Source organism: Protobothrops mucrosquamatus, unplaced genomic scaffold (genome assembly GCF_001527695.2).
Source record: "Protobothrops mucrosquamatus isolate PMUCROS unplaced genomic scaffold, P.Mucros_1.0 scaffold5, whole genome shotgun sequence".
NCBI classification, from domain to species: domain Eukaryota; kingdom Metazoa; phylum Chordata; class Lepidosauria; order Squamata; family Viperidae; genus Protobothrops; species Protobothrops mucrosquamatus.
Window position 1 is genome coordinate 3,930,887 of NW_015386392.1, and position 11,223 is coordinate 3,942,109.

Sequence of the window (11,223 nt, forward strand, 5' to 3'; positions counted from 1 at the left end):
GATAATAATAATAATAATAATGATGATGATGATGACGACGACAATGATGATGATGATGATGATGATGATGATGATGATGATGATGATGTTGGAAGCGGACCTTGGAGGTCATCTAGTCCAACCCCCTGCTGAGGCAGGAAACCTAATGCAGTTGTTAAGTTAGTAGCAAGGTTGTTAAGTGAATCTGGCTTCCCAATTGACTTGGCTAGTCAGAAGGTCACAAAAAGGGGATCACATCACTCTGGGACACTGCAACCATCATAAATACGAGTCAGTTGCCAAGCATCTACATTTTAATCACATGGCCACGGGGATGTTGCAAGGGTCATAAGTGTGAAAAATGGTCATAAGTGCCATTGTAACTTCAGACAGACAGTCACTAACTGAATGGTTGTGAGTTGAGGACTACCTGAAATTGATGGAAGTGAAAATTGCTACAGAATACCATTGCAAGACATCCAGACCTAAAATTGCCAATGGCAATTCCCCTGATATGCAGCCAGTTTATGCAACAGCCATGGCTTGTGTCTTTGTGAAGGTTTAGGTGACATCAGAGCTCGGGCAGACTGCACAGAGCTTACAGTCAGCCTGCTGTGGTCTCCAAAAGACCAAATAAAGACCAACGGAGAGAGGATCAGAGTGAAAACATTTTTATGGTGGTTTTCAAGCTTGCACAATGCAAGAGCCATCAACTGAGCAGAATTTGCAAAACAGGCTATGCCAGATAAAACACAAATTCTGGTTAAAAATAACCAAATCAAGCATGTTGTAATTTTAGGTAGACACTAGTACCGTCCTTAAACAGTCTTGTTAAGCTTGTGTGAACTCAGCAAATTTTTTTCTGATTGTTCTCCCTGATCATATGATATATGAAGGAATATATTTGTGTCAGGATGCCAAGAAAATGTCCAAGACGTAATTCCAAGTACTGTACTCCTTGACTTACAACAGTTCACTTAGTGACTGTTTACAAGTTACGACGACACTAAAAAAAAGTGACTTATGGCTGTTTTTCATAACTATGACCTCTGCAGGATCCCGTGTTCATGGGATCAAAATTCAGAAGCTTGACCACTGACTCATATTTATGATGGTTGCAGTGTCCCGGGGTCAAGTGATCCCCTTTTGACAAGCAAAGTCAGTGGGGAAACCCCGGGACAAAAAGAAGGGCCTTCTCCATGGTGGCTCCCTTCCTGAGGAACATCATCCCTGCAGAAATAAAATTGGGCCCCACTTTGACACCCTTTAGAGAGGCCTTGAAGACATGATTTGACCAATGGGCTGGGTGAATGGAGCCCATAAAATAATTGTTTGAATATTACTGTTGGGGTGGGTGGGTGGCGATTCATTGGGTATTACATTGGGGTTCTATTTGTGTAAACTGCCCAGAATCACCATGAGTAAGTTGGGTAGCCAAATAAATTTTCTTAATAAATAAATAACTTGCCTGGCGGCTTAGGTGGTCAGGAAAGGTCTCCTAATGCCAGCTCAACTATCAGATGCCAATAGTTCTTTGGCATGGCTTCAGTCTAGAGAATACACTCCCTCAAGAGGTGCATTTTATTCCAACTCTCCCAGTATGTAGGAAACTGATAAATTATTTTATTTATTTATTAAATTTATTAAATTTCACTAATCGCATAATATGTTAATTATTCTATCAACTTATTTTATTTGGATTTATTTTTCTTTTCTTTTTTTTCTATTTTGTATTTTCTCATTATTATAAGCTTTACTAAGTCTTGGAATAAACAGAAAAGCAGAGTACAAATTCAGTAATAAGTAATGAATACAGTTACTTCAGTCGAGAATGAAGCCAGAGAACAGACAGAAGGATCACAACGACAATTGCATGGTGAAGCCATCGTGTGCACAATTATGTACATGCTTTCTGACATCTAAGACAAGGGCATAATTGTCCCCTACAGGTTGTTGTCCCATCTGAGTTACTCTGAAATGGATTTTGCTCATCTTACAGCTTCTTCAGCCATTAGGCTTGAATTTATCCTACTTCCTCAATCATCTTACTTAAATTCAGCCGGTGAGAAAAACATCAGGTCTTGGGGGAGGTATATAACTCACTGTTGAGTGAGGAAATAGTATTTTACTTAGATTCCTATCTATGTGTCAGATAAGGAGACCAACCGGCACATAGCCTTGGAGAGCTGCAGTTGCTATAGCAACAGCTATAAGATCTTTGGTCAGGACTAGTACAGGGGTGATTGGTTGCATTACATTTTGTACTACCTTCAAGGATGGCTGGTTTACTATCTGGAGGAGTGCAAAGAAGAGCAACAAAGATGATTAGGGGACTGGAGGCTAAAACATATGAAGAATGATTACAGGAAGTGGATAAAAATAAGGACTAGGGGTGATATAATAGCAGTATTCCAATATTTAAGGGGTGCCACCAAGAAGAGCAGGTCAACCTCATCTCCAAAGCACCTGAAGGGACGACAAGAAGCAACGGATGGAAACTAATCAAGGAGAAAAGCAACCTAGAACAGGAAGGACAATCAGTGGAACAACTTCCCTCCAGAAGTTGTGGGTACTCCATCGCTGGAGGTTTTCAAGAGATTGGACAACCATTTATCTGAAATGGTATACAGCCGCCAGCTTGAGCAAAGCTTGTTAACAATAAGAGCAATTTAACAGAAGAAACAATGACTCAGTAAAATGGTAGTCTCCCATCCACTGAATGTTTTCAAACAGCCATTTGACAGCAATGGTTAAAATTGACCAGGAGATTTGAATTGCTCGCTCCAAGATCCCTTCCAACATTAAGATTTTTAGAGTCTCACAACAATATATGGCCCCTTCACGATCTGTGGACTTCAACTCCCAGAATTCCTCAGCCAGCATGGCTCAGTTCAGGAATTCTGGGAGTTGAAGTCCACAGGTCATAAAAGGGACATAGTTGACTACCCCTGATGAAGCCCAAATGAGGTGATTATGTTCCTACTTATTCATGTATGATTGTAGGATTCAAGTCTATTTGGTCATTTTCTTGAAGGTTGATGGAAACTGAATTTACATACAATCAATATTTAGCTTATACCCTACCAAATTAAAATAAGGGGGGGACCCACAAAAATTGGAGCCAGGAAGGCAAGAAGGAGAAGGAAAGAGATAAGAGAAGTATTGAGAAAAACTATAAGAGAAAAACTGTAACAAAGGACAGATGTAGGGGATATGTAACTACAAGAGGTATACTACAGCCTTTCTAACACACACAGTCTTGATTTCTAACACTTAGGAAAGACTTGGAAGTTCAAAAATAGTATCTGGGATGTTGCCACTATTAATCAACTTTTAGCTATTTTAGGCTAGTTTTCTTACTCTACCTAATGTTCAGCTTAGCCTTTTCTAGAGGTAATTATCCCAAATATCCCAAAATGAGAAAATGTGGGGAGACAAATAGGGAAATAATTGCAAATAAAAGCCAAAGGATAATGTCCCAGGATAATGTTGCAGGATCCAATCTGAGTCAGTTGCTGGGACCAAACAATTATTTTTTCAAGCTTCCACATTCATGCTGGAGCCCATACTCAGGAAATGTATCTCTCTCCAGAAGTACAGGTAGTCCTCGACTTACAACAATTGGTTTAGTGACCGTTCAAAACTACAATAGCATTTACGACCATTTTTCACACTTATGACCATTGTAGCATCCCCATGGTCATGTGATTTATGTTTGGATGCTTGACAACTGACTCTCATTTATGACAGTCACAGTATCCCGGAGTCATGTGATCTCCTTTTGCGACCTTCTGACAAGCAAAGTCAATGGGGAAACCAAATTCACTTAACAACAGCATTGATTCATTTAACAAATGTGGCCCAAAAAAAAGCCGTAAAAAGGGGCAAAACTCCCTTAACAAATTTCTCACTTAACGACATAAATTTTGGGCTCAGTTGTAGTTCTAAGTTGAGGACTACCTGTATTTATATGGTCCCTGGTTACGTGTGGCTTTGATTCACTTAATTCAGTTTAGTTCAGTCCAGTCCAGTTAGGAATTACTAATTTAGTTAATAATTCCTCGTGGACTTGTTGCTGCAGTCAAACTCAAGAACCTTTATCATTGTCACAGAGGTCTTGCCAAAGTTATAGCTGGCTGCCTTTTGTAATTCAGCCACAGTCCATCTCAATGAGGTGTCGTGTCTGGCAAAGAGGAATAACTTTGACATGACAAGGCAAAGTGCACCATCGAGGCAGGATTTTAATGAAGGTTTAACAAAGCATTGAAAGGGGACGATGGGAGATCTAGCTGAATTAGCTATTTTGCTTTGATGCACATCCAGATCACAAGTTCCACAGGAAAAAATTCTATTCCCCTCAAATTTGTACCCACTGGAATTTCTGACCTCATCTCCCAGTCCTGCACATTTTTTATTTTTTAAAAAATATTCAGTTTGGTTTAAAGAAGTTGCTTTCCTAATAGGGATTTTAATCCCTTCCATTGGAAAGATCACCTCTATAGCCCTAATGTGTAAAGGTTTAGTTGGTTCTCATAGATTTGCAATGGATTTAATGCCAGGTTTTTAAACGTAAAAGTACTACTGTATTCACCTATGGGTCTAAACCAGGGGTAGGCAATCTTGGCCCTTTGGACTTCAACTCCCAGAATTCCTCAGCCAGGGTGCCTGGCTTAGGAATTCTGAGAGTTGGTCTACAAGTCATAAAAGGGCCAAGTTTGAAGACCCCTGGTCTAAACTGTGATTTCTTTAACTATGTTTTATTGAGTAAACCACAGTTTGTTTGCTTCATGTTACAAATCAGCCAAACTAGCAAGCCACAAGATGACTTAGTACAATATGTGAACACAGGCCACAGTAGGCATAAACTCTTTCCTGTTCAATTTCATAGGTCTAGAGGTAGGAGAGAGAAAGATTTATACCAGTTTAGCAATGAAGATTCTTCCAGTATAATGCTGAAAACTGTACAATGAGAGATATCTAAAAGGTTGAATCAGGGCAAGTGGACCAATTTTTTTAAATTGTTTCGCTTCCCATCCCATGAAGCTTTATCACTCCCCCAAAAAAAATAAAAAATAGGAAGAAAGTCAGAGAGTTGTTGAAATGCACCAACTCCTGCCATACCAACTTCAGGGGCTCTCCCCAAAATATATTGCAATATGTCAAGGAACACTCAATCACTGAGAGAGTTTCTATGCCACAAATTTATAGTAGCATTTTAAACAGAGGGACTTTGGCTATAATCCTCTCCTTTTAAAACGACAGTTCCCTATATATTTGTTTCAGAATGGATACAGAAGCCACGCAGGTTGGTTGGAAATTGCTAAGAAATCTATTTAAAGAATCGTCTGAAATCTGACACTCTGTCAAAGTGTTAGAGAAAAGATGCCAATAGCCAAGCCAGCCTTTAACATGTGCCAAATGTTAGATGCACTGTTCATTGTGGCTGATATTATTGTTCCTAGCAAAAGTGCTCTGGAGTATGTTTCACTTAATTATGAGTTCCCTTTGCAGCAAGTTACTTGTTTTATTTAGTTAAATAAGTTGCCAGCAAAATCTAAAAGCGCCATCCCCAAGCATGCATTTGTCAGATGAGTTGGGATGACCAACTCCCTATGCTGGCCAGGGATTATGGGAGATGTTGTTCCAGTCTTTCTGGAGGGAAGCGGAATGGCCGATGTAAAGAAGTTCATTCATTTCCTTATCCCCAAATTATCAATACACAAAATTAATTCTTTAGGAAGGCAGGGGTGAGCAACACATATTATCATATCATAAAACTTCAGTAAAGCTCCATCCAGGGAGATGAAGGAAAAGAATACAGTAAGGTTACTTACGCCATGATAATAACAGAAAAATCCAGCCAGTTCCAGGGGTCTCGAAGGAAGGTGAATTCAGTCATACAAAATCCTCTGGCCAGTATTTTAATCAATGACTCAAATGTGTAAATGGCAGTAAAAGTTTGCCTATAAAGAGTTAAGAGTCCAAGAAAAAAAATATGAGAATATTAGCAAATGGCAGGACAAAAAAAAAGATGCATAAATATCCACCGATCCCTTATTATCTGCCTATCCTAATAGCCAGAAAAACAGAATAACAGAGTTGAAGAACAGGTGAACCCCCTCTTCTTTGTGGCAGCCCCTCAAATATTGGAATGCTGCCATGCATTTGGCTCCTGACACTGCCTAAAACTATGTTTGAAATTGTTATATATGCAACCACTATATGTGGAATCTCTCTCTCTCTCTCTCATTGAGGTACACAGTCGTAAAGCCTCAAGGAATGTGTTTTAAAGACATTGTCATCTCAAGGACTGCTGGTTTCACTATAATTGTCCTTTGCACATACAAATAGACATAATATGGAAGTTTTTAAGAACACCCTGGACAGCCATTTGTCCAAAATAGTATAGGGTCTCCTGCTTGGGCAAAAGATTAGATTAGGAGACCTCCAAGGCCCCGTTCCAAATCTGTTATTCTGTTATTCTGTATAATATATTTACGAAAATGCTGCTACCATATTTCTCCCACTGTTTCCATCTCTCTTCATCCTAAATTTTATCCTAGAGCCTGCCAGCCGCTCTGGAACTACACATCCCAATATCCTTTGTCACTGGCCATGTTGGCTATGGTTGCTAGGCTTTGTAATTTAGTAACGCCTCTAGGGGCTCATGCTTCAAAATGTTTTTAATTTAATTGAAGCTGAGAATGACCAATTTCTTTCAAAGGACATGGTTGTAATTCCATTATAAACCAGCTAGAAATGCTGAAAACCTATTGCTAATTTATTTTTGTGCTGTAATATTTTTCTTGTGATTTTTTTATTTTTATTTTGCTACTGGCAAAGCTAATGCAGCTGTGTAATTGAAATTTGGCTTGCTATTCCACTGGTGCTGATCGTCTCTAGTCGCTTAACCAAAGCAGAAGCGGACTGACTACTGACTGAAACTCAGCAGCTCCTGATTTGCCACTTGAACACACAACCACACAAATATTTGCAGCAAGCTGACCCACTTTTCAGTATGGGCCATTTGGCAATAAATGAAAGTCAACCGTAGGCTAGGCTTGCATTGATTCATACTATCACTTTAAAATAGCCTTCCCTATATTGTGCCTTCAGGATATTCTGGATGTCAACACCCAATTACCCTGACAAGGTTGGTTTAGATAGCATAGCAGCATGTTGTCCATACATCATAGATACCAAGCTGAACAAGACTGCTATCGTTGGGAGTAGAATTGGAATGTGATTTTGTAGGGCAGCAACGTTCTCTTCCCACTGTTCATCCTTCTGACCCAACAGAATGTAACTATCAATCTTAGTTACTTTAATATCTGATTTTCTCCACTGTGTATTTGTTTGACCATCATTTTCAAGTTGTTGTTGTTGTTCACTCGCTAAGTTGTGTCCGACTCTTTGAGACCCCATGGGACAAGCACGCCAGACCCCAGAGTCTCCACTGTCTCCTGGAGTCATGTTCATTGTGTTGATGACACTATCTAACCATCATCTCATCGTCTGCTGTCCCATTCTCCTTCTGCCTTCCATCCTCTCTTCTCCTTAGATGGCAAAAGTATTTGAACTTCAGCTTCAGTATATCTGTCCTTCCAAATCACAGTCAAGGTAGATTTCCTTTAGGATTGACTGATCGGATCTCCTTGCGGTCCGAGGGACTCGCACAATTTTCATTTTCAAGTACATACCCCAAGATGGTTATTTTTTAAAAAAAAATACTACAAGAAATGTCTCATATCTATCCATTGTTTCTTGAATTTCTCCAAACAGATTTATCTTCCAGCTACATCTGGACTGCAAGTCCTAGAATTCCCCATTGGCATAATAAAACAGGATGTAGAATTCCGAGAGTTGCAATCCAGCAATATTTTTGAGATGGTTTAGAAACAGGAATAAATAAATAAATAAATAAATAAATATTTGGAGGCTGCATGTGCATAGATGATGATAATAATAATAATAATAATAATAATAATAATAATAATAATAATAATAATAATAATAATAATAATAATAATAATAATAATAATAATAATAATAATAAAGTTGGAAGGGACTTTGGAGGTCATCTAATCCAACCCCCTGCTCAGGCAGAAAACCCTATCCCATTTCAGACAAATGGCTGTCCAGTCTCTTCTTAAAAACTTCCAGTGTTGGAGCATTCACCGCTTCTGGAGGCAGGTTGTTCCACTGGTTAATTGTTCTAACTGTCAGGAAGTTTCTCCTTAGCTCCAGGTTGCTTCTCTCCTTGATTAGTTTCCATCCGTTGCTTCTTGTCCTGCCTTCAGGCGCTTTGGAGAATAGCTTGACTCCCTCTTCTTTGGGGCAGCCCCTGAGATATTGGAACATGACTATCATGTCCCCCCTCATCCTTCTCTTCGTTAAACTAGACATTCCCAATTCCAGCAACCGTTCCTTATATGCTTTAGCCTCCAGTCCCCTAATCATCTTTGTTGCTCTTCTCTGCACTCTTTCTAGAGTCTCAGCATCTTTTTTACATCGTGGTGACCAAAACTGGATGTAATATTCCAAGTGTGGCCTTACCAAGGCCTTGTAAAGTGGTATTAACACTTCACATGATCTTGTGTGCACAGGTAGTCCTCAACCTATGACCATGATTGAGCCCAAGACAGTTGTTAAGTGAGTTTTGCCTCATTGTACGACCTTCCTTCCCAAATATATGCCAGTTGCCAAATGTCCAAATTTTGATCACTTGACCCCGGGGATGCTGCAATGGTCATAAGTGTGAATAACAGCCTTAACGTGACTTTTTTCAACGGCGTCGTAACTTTGAACGGTCGCTAAACGAATGGCTGTTAGGTCGAGGACGTGAGAAACCTAATAAGGTTTGCTTTTTAAAACAAACCTCGGACACACGCAGCTGTAACTATGGTTAGTGTTTCAAAAGAGAAGAGAAATATGCCCCGTTTTGGAGGATTTTTCACCGCGCCTGGAAGTTGGGGCTGCCTCTAAGATCCTATCTGGAAGGAGGGCATTTTGTCCTCCTTCCTTCTGGCGCCCACAGTGAGGAGCAGATGGCTGTATTTATCAGCCATCAGTCAAAAATAAGAAGTATGTTCTGGTTGGTGCAATGAGACACACTAATTGTTTAATGCACTGCACTTAGATTAAGCCTTTGCATCTGGTATCCATTTCAGGAAGATTTTGCAGAAGTGCAAGCTCGCCGTACGAACCTTCATACAAAAGGTAAGTTTCAGAAGTATTTATATGTACAAATCCAGATTGTTTAGTTCTATCACTCCAGCATTACCTACTGAGGAATAGATAGTCAAAGTGGATCCTTATCCAGTTCTGCAAAAGAAACATTTCTAATGTCTGGCAGAGGGATGCATCTCTATAACCCTGGCAGTGACCACAGATAGCCCTCACCACCCACAATTTACGAGCCCAACATTTCCTAAGCAAGGCAGCTATTAACTGAGTTTTAAAAATCTTTCTTCGCCCTTTTTTTGGCAATGTTGTTAAGTGAATTACTGCAGTTGTTAAGTGAATCATGTGGTTCTTAGGTGATTCTGGCTTCTCCCATTAACTTAGCTTGTTGGAAGCTGGCTGGGAGGGATACAAAGGATGGATCACATGACCCCGGGAACCTACAACTGCCCTAAATACATGTCAGTTGCCAAGCGCCCAAATTTTGGTCACTTGATCGTGGGGATGCTGCTACGGTCGTATGTGTGAGAACTGATCACCTTTTTCAGTGCCATTGTAACTTTAAGCAGTCGCTAAATGAATGGTTGTAAGTTGAGTACTATCTGTAGTATATTATCTGTAATACGAACTTTCCAGATTCAGTTAAAGATAAATGTGCTGTTAGCCTTTGGATTGCAGAGGTCTCTGAGAAAAATCCATCTCTCTAAAGGCAATATAATTTATTTGAATCAATTGTGTTTTGTCAATGCACTTGAGATACATACTCTGACAAAACACAGTTTAATCATCTATTTTAATAGATATTAATCCCATTTTAGTTTTCAATAGAGTTTGATTTTGTGATTTAGCATCCCAAATATTCATTGCCCTAGAGAATATAAATAAGATGGTCACAGGAACATGACTAGTCCTCACCTGCCCATTTCCCAACTTAAATAAATTATATGCAGCAGGATTCTAATATTATGCAAGTTCAAACAGAGAAAAAAAGTTCTGAAAAGATACTTACTCCACGTATTTATTCCACGGAGGAAGTTCGGACCACGCCATGAATACACAGTTGGTTAAAATAGTGCACATAATAAACATACTGAATAATGTGGAAGTATGAGTTAAGGAAATAACTTTAAAGGAGTTTAGAATTTTAAAAATGTATTTAAAAACAAGCTCTTCACACTTTCATTGTTGTGGCCTTGCAATATTTTTCCTGTTTCACAGCTTTTATTCATCCTTTCCATAAAATGCAACCGTTGAATTTGCTATAGTCATATGTACAGCATGCATATATGAGTGCAGATAAGCATAAAAGGATATAACTTTGGTTGAAGTTTACAGGAAATCACATAGCCAGTAGAATAATCCTTGAAGCAAAATCAGTGATCCAATATTGCAAATATTATCTAGTCAGTCACTGAATATTCTTCAATGTGTTTTTACATCTACAAGCTTTTCTCAAATGAAATCATTTCTTTCTGGAGAAAAATATCTCGAGTATTTGTATCATTAAGACCCCTGCTCTCTCTGGTGAATTCAAATGTGTATTTATTTTATTTTATTTTATTAAATTGTTGCTGAAAATTTGCTCTAAGAATCCTTCAGATCTGGTCATTATGGTTCAGCAATATCTGGAAGGTCTCAAACTTTTGACCAAGTGTACAACCTTGAGGATATGCCACAGGTTCACACTGACAGATACATACTCAAGTGAAACTTGACACCTTGTCATTAAATAGACAAAACCAACTAGGTTTTTAAAGAACAATACAGGAGTAACTTTAACACTGCCATTTTCAGATTTTTTTTTAATTTCCCAGAACTAGCTTTAGTGACGACATTTGTTATGATCTATCATCCAAGTATTAACCAGTCTACTCCAACATAGAAAAAGAAAGAAAGAAAGAAAGAAGGAAAGAAAGAAGGAAAAAAAACAGACAGGAGGGAGGGAGAGAGGGGAGTAGAAGGGGGAAGGAGGGAGGAAGGAAGAAATGAAAGAAGAAAGGAAGGAGAAAGAAAGAAAGAGAGAGAGAGAGAGAGAGAGAGAGAGAGAGAAAGAAAGAGAGA

General features: G+C 39.0%; 1 protein-coding gene across 1 annotated transcript in view; it reads right to left on the reverse strand.

Annotated features, from left to right (window-relative positions):
• The window catches only part of LOC107303320 (sodium channel protein type 5 subunit alpha), a 315,483-nt gene that overhangs the window by 277,818 nt on the left and 26,442 nt on the right, over nucleotides 1-11,223 (reverse strand). The window contains exons 3-4 of the mRNA XM_015832541.1: nucleotides 10,172-10,261; nucleotides 5,814-5,942 (exon numbers count right to left, since the gene is read on the reverse strand). Coding sequence (XP_015688027.1) covers nucleotides 5,814-5,942; nucleotides 10,172-10,261 — 219 coding nt within the window. The remainder of the gene's footprint in view (nucleotides 1-5,813; nucleotides 5,943-10,171; nucleotides 10,262-11,223) is intronic.